This window comes from Poecilia mexicana, unplaced genomic scaffold, assembly GCF_051168715.1.
Source record: "Poecilia mexicana isolate PSO_F unplaced genomic scaffold, ASM5116871v1 scaffold_1, whole genome shotgun sequence".
Lineage (NCBI taxonomy): Eukaryota > Metazoa > Chordata > Actinopteri > Cyprinodontiformes > Poeciliidae > Poecilia > Poecilia mexicana.
This window is the reverse complement of record NW_028263370.1, coordinates 8,668,789-8,689,364: the sequence shown is the minus strand read 5'-3', so window position 1 is coordinate 8,689,364 and position 20,576 is coordinate 8,668,789. Positions and strand designations below refer to the sequence as shown.

The 20,576-nt window shown below is 39.3% G+C and overlaps 1 protein-coding gene across 1 annotated transcript; it reads right to left on the bottom strand.

Annotated features, from left to right (window-relative positions):
* Positions 1-96: 96 nt before the first annotated feature.
* LOC106918419 (tensin-4) lies at positions 97-19,193 on the bottom strand. The gene is made up of 12 exons (XM_014988161.2): positions 19,073-19,193; positions 16,680-16,950; positions 13,630-13,981; positions 7,619-8,013; positions 7,391-7,522; positions 4,416-4,508; positions 3,017-3,094; positions 2,851-2,910; positions 2,330-2,501; positions 2,132-2,200; positions 1,992-2,021; positions 97-1,900 (listed from the first exon to the last, which is right to left on the bottom strand). The coding sequence occupies exons 2-12, from the start codon at positions 16,921-16,923 to the stop codon at positions 1,768-1,770; spliced, it is 1,758 nt and encodes a 585-aa protein (XP_014843647.2). The 5' UTR covers positions 16,924-16,950; positions 19,073-19,193; the 3' UTR covers positions 97-1,767.
* Positions 19,194-20,576: the final 1,383 nt, after the last annotated feature.

The following is a 20,576-nucleotide window of genomic DNA, read 5'->3' as shown; positions in this document are numbered from 1 at the left end:
AAAATGCAAAATAACCACAATGTCTCCCTTTATGTTTACAAGTCTGTTTACACACTTTTACCACGTGTGCTCTCATCTTTCCACTTTCACACAGTGTTTGTTGATCATCTTTGTTTTTATTGCAGTTTAAAAAAAATACAAATCCATATCTTTACAGAGAACACAACAATAAATATATTCAAACAGATTTATACAGTGAGGGCATCTGCACAGATTTTTACTTAGAAATTAATGGATACATCAGAGTCTAAGTCTCTCGGTAACAGTTTGAGCAATCAGCAGGACGTAAGCATCATAATTTTACACTCTGTGCATTTATAAGCCTTTTTTTTTTTTACTCTGTTGCATTGTGTAGCAATGCAGCCACAAACTTATTTTATCAGAATGGATGCGGAATGAAATATAATTTCCAACATTCTTACAAATAAGACCTAGATAGTATGATGTTTGTTCACATTTAGCTCCCTTAGTCAGAAGAATCCCAGAAAGGCTTTGTAGTCACGTTTCCATCAGTTCTGACCTGCTCCCCTGTTCCTGCTGAACAAAAGCATCCCTCCAGCTGGATGCTGCCACCGCCGTGTTTATAGTTTTACCAATTTCTCTTGCACATCCAGAAAGTTACATTTTGTGCTTTGTCTAGAGCACATTCTTCCACACGCTTGCTGAGCTCTCTGCGTGGCTTGTGGTCGCCTCAAAATGATTGTCAGGTTTGTGAAATGAGCGACTAATAGTCCTCTCAACAAAATTGTCCTGCTCGAACCGTGGAGCTCTGCAGCTCCTCCAGATCGACCAGCTGCTTCTCGGGTGTTGTCCTTGCCATCTTAGGTGGACGTCTTGGCGTGTTTCCAGTTGTGTCATAATCAGATGATGGACTGATGAATGCTCCCTGAGATGTTAAATACTCAAGATATCGTTTTATAACCTAAACAGGCTTTAAATTTCCCCACAGTATCGTCCATAACTGGCCCGCTGTGCACTTTGGTCTCCATGATGCTGTTTGTTCACTAATATTCGTTGACAAACCTGAAACCTCAACAGGATGTCTGCATTTGTACTGAGATTACATTAGACGCTGAGCACTTTGTAGCTTCTAATATACAGCTGGGGGCCGTTGGTTGAACCGGGTTTTATTTGGAGGTATTCGATATAAAGAGGCTGCTTACAAATGCTAACCTTACGTCTCAGATATTTATTTGTGAAACACTTTTCAGTTTAAAATTATCCACTGCTTTGCGTTTGGCCTTATAAATAAAATCCCAATAAGATACACCGGAGTTTACTGTCGTAATATAACAAAGTGTGGTAAGGTTTAAATGGTGTACATATTTCCTGCAAAGCTCAGTTCGTCACAAAACAGGACAAACAAGTTGATATTAAATTAAGATGCCTGTTGCTGGAACATTAAGACATAAAAAATAGTATTAAAGTTGTTGTCTGGGGTAGGTAATTGCATTTCTGTAGTATTTTTTACAAGCTGGACAAATTTTAAGCACAAGACGTCATCTTTTTTTATTTGTTACTCCATCTGTTTTTTTATAGTCCTGAGCTAAAAATACATTCATTTCTGTGTGGGACTTTAAGGATCAGGATGTGATACTGGAGTGTTAAGCTTTAAGTCGGTTGTTCATCTGGGCTTTCAGCCCCAGAAGAGACGGTAACTTGACCAGCTCATCAGCAGTTGTGACATTTATTTCGACCAGCATTGCATGTCAGTCAAAGGCAGCACAGTGTAAAACGGGTCACAGGAGGTCATCAGAGTTTGGTTGTCTACTGCTTGGTTATGGAAGCCTGAATATACTCAATGGCTTTGCTGCAAGGTTGCAGGGGGTCACACTCTGCAAAGATGTGGCAAACATTCTCCATGCCAGCTTCAACACCTTTTGCCACAAAACCAAACATCCTGCAGACAGAAGGTATGAGAACTGATTACATGCACTTGCACAAAAGGAACAACAGAAACAGATGTATTGCAGGTTGGAAGCGTAGATTACCTTGCACCAAAACTCGTGCCTCTCAACCACCTGCAGGAGGACAGAAAACAACTTTATAAGCACTAACAGAAACGTGAAGGGGATGAGACGCATGCATGTGTCGAATTCATCAAGGTCCTGAGCATGTTGCATAAACATACAGGCGATTGTCTGGATCTTCACCGCCGTAGCTGAGCAGGTAAGCCGGGTAGTGGCGTCTGAAGAAAAGCCTGCCGAAAAAATAACGGTAGGTTTTGGAAAAAATGTTTCACACAAACCGCGCCTCGCCAGCAGCACGACTCCGAAGCAGGCTGTCGGTAGCAATCTCAGCAGTATAATGGAGAGATATATTTTCTTACTTCCTGTTGATATCTGTGAGTGTAACACCCTTGAGGGACACCTTCATGTTCACAATAGTGGGTGAGAAGGAACCGGGTGTCTTCTCAAGTGTCAAGGACACCGCCTTTTGCACGGCGCAGGGACCTGTCAGCATCTCAGTGGGAACGGCATTCAGATAGATAAAATTGGAGGCTGCAAAACAGACAAAGCATCCATTTAGTTCTCTCTGCCAAATAAGAAATAACTTACAAATGCACAATGAAGAACGTAACTTTTTACACCCCAGTTGTTGCTTTTAACTTATTGCAAACTTCATCACCTTCACATGTGTCTTGCTTTGCATAAGCAGCTTCTATTGCTTCTTTATCTATCTTTTTTTTTTTATTTCCATGCATGCAAGATATGACAACCAAAGATATTTTCTGGAATGCTAAGTAATGAAGTAGTTGTCTTATTTTACGTTTTTCCCTTGCCCTGGTAAAAAAAAAAAAAATTCTCAATATAATGCACATGACACAAACATTGTGTGACCTTGACTCACCTGTTCTTTTGTTCTCTGTAGATGCTTTTTCATTTACTTTCTCTCCAGTTGTGCTCATATCTGTCAAAAATGGAGATGTTTTTTTGGGTTGTTTTTTTTTTGCAAATATCTGTATTAGTTGCACACAAACACATCAGGAAATGTCTCACAATGAAGGTTTACTCACCCTGGTAATTTAGTAGCAGTCTGCAGGGTAGCGCAAAAGGAGAGATTGTGTGCTGGTAAACCAAAGCCGAGAGACTACCTGTAAGAAGAACAACCAAAATCTTTCGGCTTAGAATCTGAGAACAGTTTTGCTGCCATTTTTCAATCTAACTTTACCAGGACAAAAATGTGGCTAAACAAGTGGGTGTGCGGAAAATATGGTATTTATTTATTCACGTCCAAATAACAGCAGAAATGTTGAAGTTGTTTGAGTCATCCCTATTTTTGAAACAATTTTTTTCTTGTTGTCCTGACTAAATGGACACAGACAAGCTGCTCAGCTCATCCTTCAAGAATTCAGATTGTCTAATCTTATCCCCAAAATAACTTAAATAAACAACGCAAAAGTTTCGAGAGCAAAGGGGATATGCTTTTTTCAAAGATGTGAGAGACTGTTTAGATGAGCTATATTATATTGGAAGCATTATCGGTTATGAGGAGAAAGCTTGCAGGTGCAGAGCATACTCTAACCTCTTGCTATTTTTTTTTTCTTGTTTGCAAATAAGAGCAAGAAGATAAACATGTATCTGATTTGAAACTGTCATGTGCAAAGATTCTTAAAATTAGCACAAAATCTCAGAATAACTTCTAGTTTGAGGCAGAGGTGGTCACAGCCTGTTTGACAGCCCCAGGAAAAACAACCCCACAGGCGAGCACCCCTGATGAGGCATTGCCCTGGGTGGTTGCCCACATTGCCCATATCAAAAACACCGCCACTGGCTTGAGGCAGAAATACCAGCTTAAATGTTTCTTACACTGCTCAGCTCTTAGTTTCAGTTTCCAAAGAAATAAAAGTAGATTTAGCACTAAAAAAGAAGAATAAGTAGGCACCTACAGTCCTACATAAACAGGATTTGGTATTTCCCCCATCCACTTTCAATGGAAAGAACTGAGCAAAAATGGAAAAGAGACTAAAACATGCTCATGTATAAAATATACATAATTATATTCACCTGTTCTTCAGAAAAACAAGCATCGGTAAATCAAGATGCTTAACATGAGAAAATAAAGGTTTCCATATCACAGGCATTTTAATTGCTTTACACCACAGAGAATTTGAGGTTCAGAGTTTCTATCAGTCAACATCTAGTTATGCAGCCAGAGGTACCATTGCATCTGTCTCACACATGGAAACCACACATGTCGAAGACGAGCAAAATGTCAGAAAGACAAAATGATCATGTCTCTGTGGTTAGAGAAAAAAAAAACCTCAAAAACTCATTTCTTGCAAGAAGGCCAACTGAAGTCCTCTGAACATGAATCAGCTTTCATGTTATTACAAAACCTGAATTTTAAACCCACTGAACTATTGTTCAAAAAGAGGGGAGGCGGGGTGAAAAAAAAATGGAAGGTTTACTCACCAAAGTATGGTTCCTGAGAAGAACCTCTGATGCGAACGCCTTTAGCCGATGATTCAATCAGAAAGTGCCTGATATGATCCGAGCCGCTCTCTCCTGAGTACACGAGAGCAACAAATGTCACAAAAATGTTCGCTCGCCACATTAAAGAGGAGGAATTGCTTTTGGTCAAGTAAGAATGACAAAAGACTGCCTGGAAACAACAAATATCGACAAGTCCAATCAACAGCATTTAAGCAAGAAAACCACATCAGAAATGTTGAATCCAGAGTAATCAGTCCTTGGGCCTCGAAAAGCTAAAATACAAGTTACTGCAACACAAGTTCAGACTGAAAAAACTAAACAAGGAAGATTCCTGCAAAGTCTGTTGTAGCGCAGCACAGTGGCCTACTGGCTAGCGTTGACGCTTCAAAAGAAGGAGCTCCTTGGAGTCGAGTCCTGGCCAGGATCTCTCTGTGGAGCTGAAATGCTCTTCTCGTGGTACTGAGTTAACCTTTTGCAGTTCAAAGACCTCCGTGTTAGATTAATTGTTCTCTGTGATTTGACTTTATTTGGTCTTGTTTGTAAAATGTGGACATGCAAAGCAAGATGGTACCATTAGTCTCTCTCTAACAAGTGACTGTAGGAGCGAGCAGGTCGTTTTACCTAGTTGTCCTGAATAAACTGCTTAAACGGTCTCAGGTTTAGACTGTTATGATCAACATTTTCACGTCTTTCCTCAGATATCGGATCGTATAAAGATCTGGGTTCAAGAACAGTCATCTGCAATGAGTCAATGATTTGTTTTTGTTTCCTCATAGCCATTCCTAAGTTCTTTTAGCTGTATGTTTTCCTTAGGGTCATTAGCATGTTGGAGAACACGACTTGCTTCTGAGGGTGAGCTTTCTGACATTGGGCCATCTGTTTCAATCCAACATGCCTTGGTAGTCCTACTACAACCTCTTGAATTTCTGCACAGATCCAAGATTCCCCCAGGCTAGTAGCAGCAACGCAGTCCCAAGACCTAAAATATGTGATTGGCAGCAGATTATTATTATTATTTTTATTTTTTTTTCCCCCTTCAGTGCTAGAGTCATTTTGGATTTTCTTCCATATAAACTGTGACGGGTACAAATGCTCCTGATGTTGCGATCAAAAAGTGGAGTTCTGCCGAAATGTTTTTGCCTGTTTTTCCTCAGTTCTTTCTCTCCCATTGTTACCAAAAGTCTGATCCAATTAATGGTGCCTTTTCCCCTTGTGTCTGCGCCCTGGGAGTCTGCTGCTCTCCCATGAGCATTGTTCTGTATAACAACGTTAACAGATGTTGTCGCTGGGACATGAGGCTGCACAAATCCCTTTTTTTTTATTTATTTTTGTTAGTTTCCATGTTACGAAACATGAATGGGAATAACATATATTATTCGTTTTATTTAAGCCATAGATTTACATTTCCTATATGCTATTCGTTATGATTAGGGAATCATTTTTTTATGGAATGTTTTGTATGATTGCATGTTAATGACTGCTTCATTGTGTCTCCTGAGTTAAACAGTGATGACGTTTCTATTCTATTATATTGTCTTATTTTACCTGTTACTTGTTTATATAACATTCAAAAGATATAAATGTAGGAGTTTTCATTAGTGATCTCTTACCAGCATTTTTTTTTTATTTATTTTTGCATTTGATTGCATATATGCACATAACAAATAAAGGATAGTTGGCGTGGCAACATCAATTACTGAAGTTACCACCGAGGCCTCACAGTGGAGTTATATCCCACATCTTTTACTGATAAATTTTTATCTTAGCCAGTACCGTAACATCGTGTGCTCGCTATTAATTTCTTCCATTTCCAGGAGGGTATGCTGCTGCAAGTTTTAAGCTCGTTTGTGAGGCTGCCAAGCTCTGCAAGCTGGAACTTGAAGTTGCCATAAAAGTTATTTTACGACAACCTCGAGTAATGAAGATATTTAACCCCTCAACTTTCAAAAGTTGAGGGGTTGTCTCCAGTTTCACTTTATCTGAAAAGCGTTTATCTGTTGCTTGATGCTCTGGCTTATTATTAAATGACTAAATTTCATGCAAACATTTTAACTCTTTGCAATCTTTGCAGGATGGATAGAAGTGTGACTTTAAAATCCTTGTGTTTTTTTCGCCGTTGCTACAGGATAGAGTCTCACCCATCCATTTTGAAACACGTGTTGCATGACGAGTGATGTCTTCCATATCTTTTTGTTGTAATTACGTTTACAACGTTACAAATCTGTGACAGAAGTAAACCTCCAAATGGCTCTGTGATTGAGATTTGTCTTTTGTTCTTTGATTGCTCTCAGAGTCGTAAACAGCCCGTTTTCTTTGGTGTTTACACAATGCACACCGCGGGTGGAAAAATCACTGGCACCGTCCCCTGGCTCGCCGCAGACTGCCGCATGGCATAAGATGACATCCACTTTCCACAGCACATTGTGTTTGCATTGTTTGTCTTTGACTGTGGGAGTTGTGGCTTTAAGGCTTTCTGTTGCCTGTTTCTGACCAAATATTTTAAAAGCCGTTTAAACTGTGTTTTTTAGACGCAGACTGGACAGACAATCTGTCTCTGCGTTCCTCTCTGCAGGGTTTCTTCACATTGTTCGCGTCCAAAGACTCCGTCCGTTTTCCAGGCTCAAATTTCCACGGCTGCCAATCTTCTTCTAACCCAGCAGCATAAAAAAAAAGAAAAAGTTCACCGGGAAATTGGGGCCTTTTAAGGATGGACATAAGGGATGGATGAATAGGTTAGGAGAACTTTCTTGGAATACAAATCGTTTTTCCATGCTTTGATCTGTTTCCGTACTTTTCCAGATCTGTAAAATGCTCAATTTCAGACTCTTTTTTTTTCTTTCTTTTTTAAATGAATTTTCCAGAGTGCGCGTGTTTCTACAGAACATAAAAACGGTGAGCCTTGTGAGTGATTCAGAAGCAGTCATTAGCTGCTGTGTTCGTGTGCAGACGTTTACCTGGACAGGCGGCAGCAGTGAGGGTGGTGGGCGACTGGTCCACCTTCATGGCCAAACCAAAGCTTCCTCTGTAGGAGGTGCTGTCTCTCACCACAAACGTCCCGGCTTCCTTATCCTTCAAAAGACCTTCAGCTGGGAGCAAAGCGGTTGGCAAAAGAAGGCATGGCGTTTATTCTGACATCCGTTGTCACGCACGGCACGTAAAGCCAACGTCAGGGGCCACCTTACCCTCCGCTCTGCTGATGTGCGGACGAAACCAGAACTTCGACGTGTTCATGACGAATTTCATAGACGGCTGGCTGCCGCTGAAACTCGCTTGGAAACACCTCCGTTTTGAGGGAGAGGCGGGGACTTTCTGGACGAGGTCAGCTTCTGACCCAGAAGGCCGCAGGTCCGACTCTGGCGCGCCGTTGATCAGGAGCAAAGGAATATCTGTCTGGGAGCCGGCGAGCGAAGCGGGACTGCTGTTCGCTCCTCTGCTGTGTAGTTCAAGTAGGTGACCGTGCTTCGAGAGCGAGGCTCTGCTGTCAAATGGCGGACATTTGGAGCCGTCATTGAAGGGGCTTAGAGCGCAAGTCGGGATGGACTCTGGAGAGTCGGGGTCCTCAGTCAAAGATAAGTTGCTGTAGAAAAGGAGGGGAGGGGGGAATCAATAAAATATCATCACAATACTTTTATACTTGAGTTTTTTTTTTATCTAAACAACAACTTTGACTGTCATTTTAAACTCTTTTTTTTATACTGAATGCACACTAAATACTATGAGTACCACTACTACTGCAATTTTCAAGTTCAAGTTCCAGAATGAAAAAATGAGCAGGAAACCTGACTTCCAAATAAGAAGGGTAAAATTTCCTGATGTTCACGTCTTGCTCTTGCTGAGATGCTGACGGGGTGACTTGAAACAGGCTACTTGTGTAAGAACCCATCAAACATCTCAAAGCGGAAAGTGATGAATGTGTCAAATGTTCTTCACACTGATATGAGAAGCTGATAGATATCTACGGAAGCGCATTGCTATCACGCAGGAAAAAAAAAATTTCGAGCGCTATCACGTTATAACGTGATACGTATGTCGTTAAAACGTGATAGTATCTCGTTAAAACGTGATACGTATGTCGTTAAAACGTGATACGTATGTCGTTAAAACGTGATACGTATGTCGTTAAAACGTGATACGTATCTCGTTAAAACGTGATACGTATGTCGTTAAAACGTGATACGTATGTCGTTAAAACGTGATACGTATCTCGTTAAAACGTGATACGTATGTCGTTAAAACGTGATACGTATGTCGTTAAAACGTGATAGTTATCTCGTTAAAACGTGATACGTATGTCGTTAAAACGTGATACGTATGTCGTTAAAACGTGATAGTTATCTCGTTAAAACGTGATACGTATCTCGTTAAAACGTGATAGTTATCTCGTTAAAACGTGATATTTATCTTGTTAAAACATGATAATTTTAGGTCCAGGAAGTGGCGGTATTATGCTAGGCTAGTGCAGTGGCTAACATGAATTGGTCAGGTTTCCTTTCATGTTTGGTCTACAACATGTAGAGATACGGATGCTGCTTTGCACTGTGGTTAAAACCATTAATAGCATGCGTACTCTGAGCAGGATCCTAAACAGAACGGGACTGCACAGAAGGAAACGTCAGTCCGGTCCTCTAGCTGTAGCGGCGTTCCTGACTGTCTGGATCGAAGCTCAAGTTGGCTTCCGATTGTAGCTTCTGATTCGGGAAATGGCTAAAGGGAGATTATAACGGAGGCTCAGACGTATTTGCTGAACAGTTTCTGTTCAGATTTGTTTTAACAGTACACTTGCTGAACTACGGCTGTTCGTAACCAAGCAACCGAAATCAACAGAAGGCTCGATAGTGGCAAAAGACAAAACTAGATCCTGTTAAGCATTCTTCAAAATAAAAGACTTCCTCTCTCCAAAATAAATCATACAGAAAGCTTTGAATTTAATTATTTTTCACGTCACCTTTTGGAATTGTGTACAATCAAGTTAAATTCGGTGAATAATAATAATCATGTAAATTATACTTAACATATGACTTGACATATGACTGTAAATAAGTAACTAATCATGGAAATTATATTTAACATATAAATGTTAAGAAATAATTTGTTCTGCTTTAAAAACGAACATACATCGACACTTCAAATCTGGAGTAGATTATTCTAATCTACGCTAATGGCAGAATATTTCAAACCTAGTTTGTGATTTGTGAAATCTTTATCTGAATTGAAACCTCAGCAATGAGAGATTTAAAAATATGTTTGCATCTGGAATGCATTAGAAATAAACTCCTATCACATTTACAATATTTGTTATTATTTTAACCTTCTGTTTTCTTTCACTTTTTTGTCCTAGAGCACCTGCCTTTTTGTGTGGCTTACAAGGATCCATCAGCTGGGATAATAATGCCAACAACTTTTCAGATTCCGATTTATAGTGATGCAACGTAGCATCAGAGATGAATAATCTATTCCAGATCAGAAGTGTCTAAGTATGTTAGCTTTAAAAGTTTAATAGTTAAAGATGCTACTCATCTCCTTAATTGGTCACATCAATATTATAAAAATTACAATATTGCCAAAATTCTTATATGTTTTCCAATCAGTTTCAATTTCCTCACTCCCCTTCTTCTTTAAGGAGCTAAATATAACTTTTTCCAACTTCACTTAAATGGTAAACGCCCGAGAATGAAACTGTCTGTCTTATATCAGCCATATGACAGAGGGTGTTAACAATTATCAAACCTATTATGTTATTTCAACCCAGATCAGGGCAGCAATGTTTTACTTTACTGCCAGACAGCCCCCAGCATGGGTTACTATTGTGTCCCACTGGATCTCTATTGCTATAGACTTGTACATGTACTCATCAGGCAGGAAAAGGTCAATTAAGCAAACAAAATACCCATTTCTGAAAAATACAATGATGATCTGGCAAAAAACACTTGATTATTTGGGAGAAATGCAACAACTATCCGATGTAATGTTCATCCATGTAGAGCAGGATTTAAACTGCTAAGAATATAACTAAAGTGTCTGATCTTTTTTCAGGGAAGGTATTTATGTAACTTGAAGAAATTAAAAACAAACATGATATTCCTACAAAATATTTCTATAACTATCTTCAAGTTCAGAGTTTTATTTTATCAAAGCAACACAATAATCTTTATCTACCCTCTTTGTCTCCATTAGAAAACATTATTTTAAGTCACCTATATGGTAAAGGAGAGGTGTCTCTTCTTTGCTCCTTGTTTGTCGACAAATATTAAAAATTGTTGACCAATATTTGACAAATATTATTATTTTATTTTTTTATTTTATTTTATCAGGTAAACCCCGTTGAGATACACATCTTATCTTATTTTCAAGAGGGACCTGGGTAGAAGTCTGCAACACACAGCAACCTGGTTACAAAATAAAATTAATTAATGCATATGCAGAAGTGTAAAACAGTAGAAAAGAATTTAAAAACAGTGACACTGTTTAATAGAATCTCGTCTGTTTTTAAGAATCGCTCGAAATAAGTCCAGTGAAACCAGCTTTGACATCTTTATTTCAGACTGGAGCTGTTTCCAGGCTGTAGGAGCCATCACACTAAAAGCCTGCTTCCCTTTTTCAGTTCAGAAAAGTGAAACATGTAAAAGAAAAATATTGTTAAAACGTAAAGAATGGGAATTAACAGACCTATGTAAAAGAAAGTTTAAGGATGCTGGAGCCAAGCCGAGTAGAGATTTATGAATCACGATCATTAGGTGATTGTTTCTCAGGACGCTTAAAGGAGGCCATTCAGCTTTTGCTGATTTATGATTTATTTTGGAGAGAGGAAGTCTTTTATTTTGAAGAATGCTTAACAGGATCTAGTTTTGTCTTTTGCCACTATCGAGCCTTCTGTTGATTTCGGTTGCTTGGTTACGAACAGCCGTAGTTCAGCAAGTGTACTGTTAAAACAAATCTGAACAGAAACTGTTCAGCAAATACGTCTGAGCCTCCGTTATAATCTCCCTTTAGCCATTTCCCAAATCAGAAGCTACAATCGGAAGCCAACTTGAGCTTCGATCCTGACAGTCAGGAACGCCGCTACAGCTAGAGGACCGGACTGACGTTTCCTTCGGTGCAGTCCCGTTCTGTTTAGGATCCTGCTCAGAGTACGCATGCTATTAATGGTTTTAACCACAGTGCAAAGCAGCATCCGTATCTCTACATGTTGTAGACCAAACATGAAAGGAAACCTGACCAATTCATGTTAGCCACTGTACTAGCCTAGCATAATACCGCCACTTCCTGGACCTAAAATTATCATGTTTTAACAAGATAAATATCACGTTTTAAAGAGATAACTATCACGTTTTAACGACATACGTATCACGTTTTAACGAGATAACTATCACGTTTTAACGAGATAACTATCACGTTTTAACGAGATACGTATCACGTTTTAACGAGATACGTATCACGTTTTAACGAGTTACTATCACGTTTTAACGACATACGTATCACGTTTTAACGAGATAACTATCACGTTTTAACGACATACGTATCACGTTTTAACGAGATAACTATCACGTTTTAACGACATACGTATCACGTTTTAACGAGATACGTATCACGTTTTAACGACATACGTATCACGTTTTAACGACATACGTATCACGTTTTAACGACATACTATCACGTTTTAACGAGATACGTATCACGTTATAACGTGATAGCGCTCGAAATTTTTTTTTCCTGCGTGATAGCAATGCGCTTCCGTAGCAATGCGCTTCCGTAGATATCTACAAAACCATCTCACTTAAGTTACTTCAGCTAAAGGTTAGGCACGATCTATCGCTATAGATCCAGATAGACAGATAAGCACGTATCTATCTAGCTATAGATACGTATCTATATTTTTTTCTTCCGTTAGAAAGATCTATTTTTCTTGACGTCTTTGAAATGAAATTGTTTTTCAAAGAAATTAAAACGAGAGTGCATCAACATGCAAACATTTTTTGATAAAGAACTAATTAAGTAATTGTGTTTCTTTATTTTTTTATGAATTAGAAAAGTAACAAAAACCTACATCATTTGATTAACAGGCATCGTTTATGGCTACTTTCATATTTGAATCTGCTTGCTTCTGATGAACAAAAAGAAATCTAACTTTCCCCCCTCATCTCCAATGTCCTTCAAATGTGTAGAGCTACAGAAAGTTTCACGTTTTAAACTCTGATTAAACTCTGCTTAGTCCTAATATGGTTTTGGGTTGTAGGTGAAATTGTTCTGAAGAAAACCGTCTAATCTCCAAATATGACTTTTTTAATTTTATGTCTGTTGCCTCTAATAAACAACAACAACAAAACTTTTGTATTTTATAATTAGATCTTGAAAACGTAGCACAGCTTTGTCCTTCTATTTGAACCGTTTAATTTTCTGTTTGTTTAGTTCAGCAATTTGATTTACTATATTTTATGCATTTTTTTTTCTATTATCTATCATTTAGATTCTTTTATTGGCTTCTGAAGATTTAACACAATGTGCTTTCCATTGTTCTTTTCAGTGAATTTTCTGTGTGGTAATTTTATGACATGCAGTTATATAATAATCGGTTTGGTTTATAACTTTGGCTTTAACATTTTGTGTGGGAGGAGGGAGGAAGAGGGGGGGGGTTATTTCAGTCTTGTGATTTGTCTCTCCGTTCACGTTTTTGTTTAGTCATGTTCTTCAAAGCTGTTGTTTTAATCATTCCCGTGTTTTCCTGTAAGCATGTTGTGCCCTCCTATCTTGCACGCATTCACCGTCCTCCCTGTACTTCCAGCTTTCCAGTCTCTGTCGGATCGTCTTCTGTCTCAGCCCGTCTGTTCCTCTTGTGGTTTCTCTGTCTGGTACCCAGTTTTTCTCCACTTGTGATTCCAGCTCTCTTCCTCTATCTGACTCTCTTCACCAGTACATATGCCTAACATGTGATCCTGCCTGCTTCCTGTCTTAAGTGGGGTGCAACATAAAAACAGGAATTGTTCCTAAGTTATACTATAATTATTGGTTTTATTCTGATTCTTTTTCATATTTGTTGTTGTGGCTGTATTTTCTTTATCTTTTTTTTACAGGTTTCTATCATCATGTTTAAGTTTTTTCTTTTGTTTTTTTCAGGGTTTTTTTTTTTTTTCTTCAAACACGCCTCAATGAGATAAAATCCTGAATGAAAAGCAACAGAGTTTCCATCGGTTTTTACCTGCCCAAAATGTAGCTGGTATCTGAGCATGCGGACATGGAGAGCAGCGAGGTGGCGCTGTTTCTGTTGGAGCCCGACAGGCACATTGACCCCGGGGAGAAGGCCAGGTCGTTCTTTGGCGAGGGGTTTCGCCTGGGAGCGCTTCCAAATGGAAGCGGCGGCAGGGAGGATGTGGGAGAGCCGGAGAACACCAGCGCGCCATTGGGGCTGCTTCTGAGGCTGCCGGGCGTGGGGATGGGGACACTGGGAGACACAACAGGAAGTGCAACGGCTGGCGATGAGTGTGGAGGGCATCCTCTGGGAATCAGCACGCAATGGGAAGCGCCATCTGAGTCATCCGAAGAACGGGAGACTGAGGATGAAATGAGGAGTCATGGTTAGGATGCTTAAGAGTTACATAAGAATATGAAAGCTTCCCGCAGCCCGGAACTTGTCTGACTTTGTTTTTTGTTTTTTGCTTCATGGGCTAGGCCTCTTTCTTGAAACACAGAAATGACCGTGCTAGAGAAGTTCACATTTCTCATGCAGGAACATGCAGAGGAGTCTATCATTTCCAAACTAATTGCTTTTCCAAGGCGTATTTCTGCTTTTGCAATAACAGAAAATAAGAGGAGTCTCAGCTTGTTCTTGGACTGTTGCGTTTGCGTCTGCCTCATTGTGCTGACGAGCACAGAGTGAATGTCTGTAGGAAAAGAAAAAAAAAAACTTTTCATTCCAGTAAGCATATGTGTAAGGGTGGGTTTCGTAGTTGCACTGACAAAAATAATGACTAACATTTTCACAGATATGAAATGCATGGCAACGTGCAGCATGGCGCACTGTTGCAAGGTGAAACGTTGCAGAAATGGGAAATGAGAATTCATCAACAGGCACAGAAATTCTTTCTTCTCGTTTTTGCCAGCCAGAAAATACATCTAAAAAAAAAAAAAAATCTTCTACTGCTACCGATTTCCTGTAAACTTTTTCACCTCTACTCCACTTGACAGTTTCAAGAAAAGCGAGCAAAAGGAGTACGAGCAAAACATCTTTATGAAAAAAGCAAGCGCAACAGGAAATCTATTTTCATATTGTTTTGCTCCTTGTACACAGTTTCTGAGCGGAGGAGGCCTTGCCTGATTACCCCCCAGCATGACTATGTGGTTAATGTTCCTGACAGGGTGTGGTTTCAATCTGGGCAGATGTGGTGCAATAGCTACGCGATTAAAACCATTTAATATATCACAAAAGGTGCGTGCACTTTAAGAGCTGTGCTTTTTGTTTTTACAAGGCTGACTGGTTTTATAGCACAATTACACATCGCTGTTGAGCCAACGGCTGGTTGCCTGCGTGCGCCAAGGAAGCTTTGCTCCACAAAGACACCTTTTAACTCTCAGAAACCAAAGAGCAGCTCAGGGCACGTAGCTATCGCCTCCAAAAGCCACAAGAGTCTGAAGCAGACAGACTCCAAGCACCACCACAGACTGGCCATCACACTGGTGTTCAGCGGAGGAGCAGCACCCCGCTGGCCAAAGGCACACGGAGTGATGCCGGGCATCGAACCACCCAAGCCAAGTACCACAGCCACATCCCACTGCTGCAGGCCAAGCCCGGCGGTTGCAAGTTGGGTAATTGGCTCCTTTAAATACATTGTTATTTATGCTGACGTGTTTCTGAACACGACCGTTTGCCAATAGCGTCCTACAGTTTGTGTGCATTTGAGTGTTTGGGTGTTCGAAGCTGGATTGGCGGCCGAGTCGGATCTGAAGAATCCTAACCTTGAGTCCACTTCCAACTCATTCGCAGTGAGGATTTTTGAAAAGGCTGACATGACTCACTGCCCAGCGGACTGTTCTTTCTAAGAACAGCATGCGCGTTAGGCAAGAAAAAAACTCCAAGTCCAAACTGTTTTATTTATTTTTTTCTATTGCTTTTTGGGATGTCCACTCAATGGGGAATGAGCATTGCCAGAAAAACAACCATACAGCTGGGTTATTCTAGTCAGACTAGATTCAAGATTCCTATTCTGTTCTGAATTTAAGGGCTGTTTTTATGATGTTTTTGAAGGAATGTGGACTTTGTTTGAACATTGCTGGTTCGAAATGTTAAATTCTAGAAATCTGAATAGAGATGCTTTAACCAAGTTTGAGATGCATGTCCAAGCTGAGCATAGCACTATTTAAAATTCAGCGCAAGAATCAGTAAATTGCTTTCTAAAAATGACTTGAATAACTTGAGTTAAAGCGCAAAGGCATGAAATGAAGAATGGGCAAAAATAAGCAGCCCTCGCTTGATTAGTTCGACAGACGCTGTCTGTGAAAACATGATTTACAAAGCCAGATGAATGTAGTGAGGTTAAAATCCTCATGAGTAAAGAATAGACTAATTATAAGTGGGAAAGAGAGACCTTTAGCTGTTTCCATTCGGTACTGCTGAATGTAAACAATACTTTGGTCAGTAGAGGCCATTCTAAATCAAATTAACTTATTTTGTTTTACTTACATTTGACAGTGTAGAATGAAAATGACTCTCCAACTGCTTGACATTTACAATTGTCTTTATGCTTTCATTGGGGCGTCAGAAATTGCTCCTCTGGTACAAAATACTGCAGCTCGTCTCGTGACTAATTTGACTAACTATAGTTGTAATAGTACAAAACAAAAATACAGCAAACATTACCACTCTATGGTTCGTATTTTTAGCTTCTTTTTTTCTGTAGTTCCTTTTTAATTTGCAGTCAGACTAAAAGGTGTAATATATATATATATATATATATATATATATATATATATATGTGTGTGTGTGGGGGGGGGGGTGTGTGTGTGTGTGTGTGTGTGTGTGTAGTCTGCCTTCCTCTTTAGTTTTATTTTTGCTCTTTTTAGCTGATTTTTCCCTATTGACACCTATAAAACTAGACACAAAGCAGTAGAAGAGAAAAACCTACGAAGCGTAATAAGGTGGGCAAAGAAGATGCTGTGCCGTGATGTAGTTCTCTATTTTTCAAAACAAAGACAACAGACACAATCACAATTTAAGGACCAAGTTCTGAAGAAGAGGAAGCAGCTGCCATGTACCTGCTGGAGGGCTTGTGCAAGTGGGGCTTCGGATTGGTTCGAAAGTGGGATCCATGTCAAGAATGAGTTGATTGAGACTTTCCAAGGTCATGTCAAGATCGTGGTCAACAAGGTGAAACTCTGGCTTAGAGACACCAGGTGGCTGAGGGACATTTCCCTGTGAAGAGTCGAGGCAGCTGGTCTGACCCACTCGCAGAACATGGCAGGGTATCACTTTGGACATGCCTTCGGCTGCAGGCATCATAGTAGAGGGAACCGCTGTCTTCTTAAGCTGCAAAAGGCACAAGAAGAAAAATTAAGATTGTATTTGCTTTAATTTTGTGTGCTTAACGTGACATCATACATTTTAGAGGAACTTGTTTGTGCTTCTCTGCATTCGCAGTCGGGAAAAACTCACAGTCTGCTTGAAACTCATTCGCTGTTTTACTTCTAAACCTCGACTGCTTTTCTATGAAACACTATATCATCAGTATAAGTAAATTTATTCCAGGAGTTTAATTCAAATATGAAGTTTATATATTATGTGTTCCAAGGTTTCTTACAGAAAGACTGTTCTATTTCTGTTTTGTTTTTTTTATCAATTAATCTTATTATTATGACTTAAAGTTAATGAAAACTTTGAAAATTTAAATATTACAGAGATAAGTAAAAAAGGATTTTTAAAAACCAAAATTTCGTAATTTGATCATGTGACTGACTTGACAGTTGTGAAGCAGACGGTCAGCGTCCCCCTCACTGTCTGCACTTCCCTTTTACAGAGGGAAGCTCAGACTTCAAAAGATCAAGTATCTGATTGTTTAAACCGAGCTGAGTTAAACTAACAGAGAAAAACGCTGTTTTTAGAAAATTGGGAAGTAAAACCTGTCCACGGTGTGAACTGCAGATGGGGTCAGAGCTTCAAGACTAACCACACACAGGCAGACCCACAATGCGAGCGCTAACAGTCATATTTATTGTGCTAAGTCCCTAATGAACAAGAGATCATGCCAGAAGTGTCTTTCCTGGGATAAAAAATAATAATCTTTTAGGAAAATATTGTAGTTTTTCAATCTTCTCTCTAATGGCAAGCTTTATGGGGACGCTAATTTGCTTTTCCAAAAGAATTTGGTAAATTCCCACAATCCAAAGGTACTAAAACCTGCTTCATTGAGAATGGCATCACTGTGATTGGACTGGTCAGTAAACTCGATTAACGGAAAATTTATTTCAACAAAGTTACAGGCTGATCACCGCCACGCCATCCTGCATTGATGCAGGAATTCGAGCAGCAAATCTCAGCAAAGGTTTTTAGAGGTCAGTCTGAGCAGCGCACATGTGCATTTCAGTAAATCCACAGTTCCTCTATTAATCGGCATTTTTACCAACATTGCAACTTTCTGAGAAACAGCAAACCATAAACCATATTTCTCAAAATGAATAGAAAGTTAGTGGTGGCTGAGATACTTTGCAACAAGCTTTGCATAATCTAGCTAGATTATGCCACGTGTGGGACAGCATGGCTGAAATAAAATCCAAAAATAAGATAGTTCACACCTTGAAGAAACAAAATAATACTTATAGTAATATATATCGCCAGTGTAAAGTTTGTTTTTCTAATAAGTCAGGCCTCCAGGGACAAGTTTGTCGCCTTATGTATAAAACCACTACATGAGTAATTACATGCGGTAGAAGTGATGCATTCAAGCGCTGAAATCTCAACCGGGCTGAGCAGAGTTGAGGAGGATCCACACCCTCTGACTCTGCTCGCCAGGCGCTTCAGACAAGGCGTGGCGCTGATTGCGTAACTCAGGTGACTGGCTGTTACCACGGCAACATAATGTTTACCCCGCAACAGTTCAGCCTTAATGGGTGTGGTTCATAGGTGAATGAATGAGTGTTGAAACTCCTATCATATTATTGCCATCATTTTGAACTTTCTCTACTTTTGATCAGCCGCTTTGCTTCTGCCAGAGACAGAGTGTGTGCCGTCCTGCTGCGGGTCAGCTCTTAAACTGTGCAGAGATTTTTTTTTTTTTTTTTTTTTTTTTTTTTATACAATGCAATTTCTTTGCTTTAAATTAACTGTTTTGAGTCTCCATGTTTGACGAATGTTGAAATAGAAAGTATATTCTAATAAAAAGATTTTTCTTTTATGTAGTGCAAATATCTGATACTGTAGAGTAAGGTGGGCATTAATACTACATGTATTAAAACACATTCATATTCCCAAAAATTTGCACTATATTTAGTTTCCCCACATTTTTACACTTCATTATTCTTACTTATGTTATATCTAAGTCTTAAAGCTATAGTTCTATTTTATGTTTTTACTCTAGCAACATGCTTTGAATAAGTAAAATCCCCCCACCCCACTTGAATATACATTTAAAAAAAAAAAAAAAAAGTAATCTTACCTTGAATTCCTTTGCTCAGGTTTCTGCCGTTACTGTCTCAGGTAAACCACCCACCTCTCGTGTTGCACGCTTTTATTAATGCAATCCCAACCCTTTTCCCCTGAAAGCCTATCAGCAGCTTGACTCAGTGGTCCCTGCCTTTTAAGCTGATTATATCATATTACCACAGTTGCATACATGCCTGGTGGGTTGGTTTTTCTATTCCCAAAAGCACAATCAAAGCACACAGAAGTAAACCGGTGTTTCTTACTTTGCTTCAAATATTCATACTCAGATATTTAGAGCATGGTGAAATGTTAACCTTTTTAGTGTCTTTTGAAGACGCAAAATTCTTTATTAATTACAGCCCATAATGCTTTTTGTGCAAATTTCACTGGAACATTTCTTCTTATGTTTTCTGTTCATGTCTGAGCTTCTATTTGTTGAAAACATTTAGAATGAAATATAAAACATAAATAATGATTGTGAGAACAAGGCGAAATGGCTGTAATTGTAAGTCGTGAAACATTACATTACACTTTTTAATTTTCCCTAAGTATACCGTTAGAAGACGTTGGGTTAAGGATTCCTGGCAGCTGGACTTAAACTGTAGTCCAGTTTAATTCCAGACTATTTGATGATTACTAATAGTTTTTTAATATTTCCTAAGACTTGGTGCCCTTGGCTATGACCAGAGTAATGAGATGTTATGTCAGGGCTTCGCTTTGCTAAGGCGTTATGATTCAGCTGAGGTGTGGCAGCCGTCTGTAGCCTTGAGATTTATTTAGAAGTTAAACACTTTACAAGGCACAAAGGTCCAGTTTGCTAAAGTATTAAAAAGATGTAAACTTTTACAAATATTTTTCAAAGTATTTTGAGCGTTTTGGAATACACCTCCGCTATGCATTTGTAAAAAATAATTTTTATTTTTATTTTTTTTCCGTTTCTTTGCAAAACATTTCAAGCTCTCTGTCCCTGGTAAGGACAAACATCCCGCAGCACAATGTCGTCAATATCGTGTTTTGCTGTGGGAACGGTGTGTTTAGAGTGATGAGTGCTGTGAATTTCCAAACACACATACCCTGTTGCAGGTGAGCCAAGAGATTTAGCTGTGGATCTCTGCATCTCCTCCAGAGTTACCATAAACCTGTTTGTTGCTTCGCTCATTATTGTCCTTCTTGGCCAGTCGGTCAGTTTTGATGAGTTGACATAATCCTTGGGTGTTTGGGTTTTGGCTTTGATTGGGTTTGTGCTTTTAACTATCTCTGAGTTCTTTAGTATTCTTAGAGTGATTTTCATGAATTTAGTTGTCAATTGTAGGCATTAGGCTTTTGCCATATCTGTGAGATTCTGACATGGCAGGAAACTCACTGCCATGTCAGTGAGCTGAGTTTCTTGGTTTGTTTTTGGGTTCTGTTGTCTGTGCGTTTTAGTTTCTCATGGGTTTGTGGTTCCTTTGTGTCTAGTTTAACTCCCTCTTTATTAATCATTCACTTCCTCTCGTCCTCCCTGATTTCTCTCTGCT

Excerpts from the sequence above, each read along its gene's own strand:
- LOC106918419 (XM_014988161.2), bottom strand. The coding sequence starts at position 16,923 with ATGATGCCTGCAGCCGAAGGCATGTCCAAAGTGATACCCTGCCATGTT. Across the intron at positions 2,022-2,131 it reads GAAGATCCAGACAATCGCCT|GTGGTTGAGAGGCACGAGTT; the intron begins GTATGTTTATGC and ends GTCCTCCTGCAG. Across the intron at positions 1,901-1,991 it reads GGCACGAGTTTTGGTGCAAG|GATGTTTGGTTTTGTGGCAA; the intron begins GTAATCTACGCT and ends TTCTGTCTGCAG.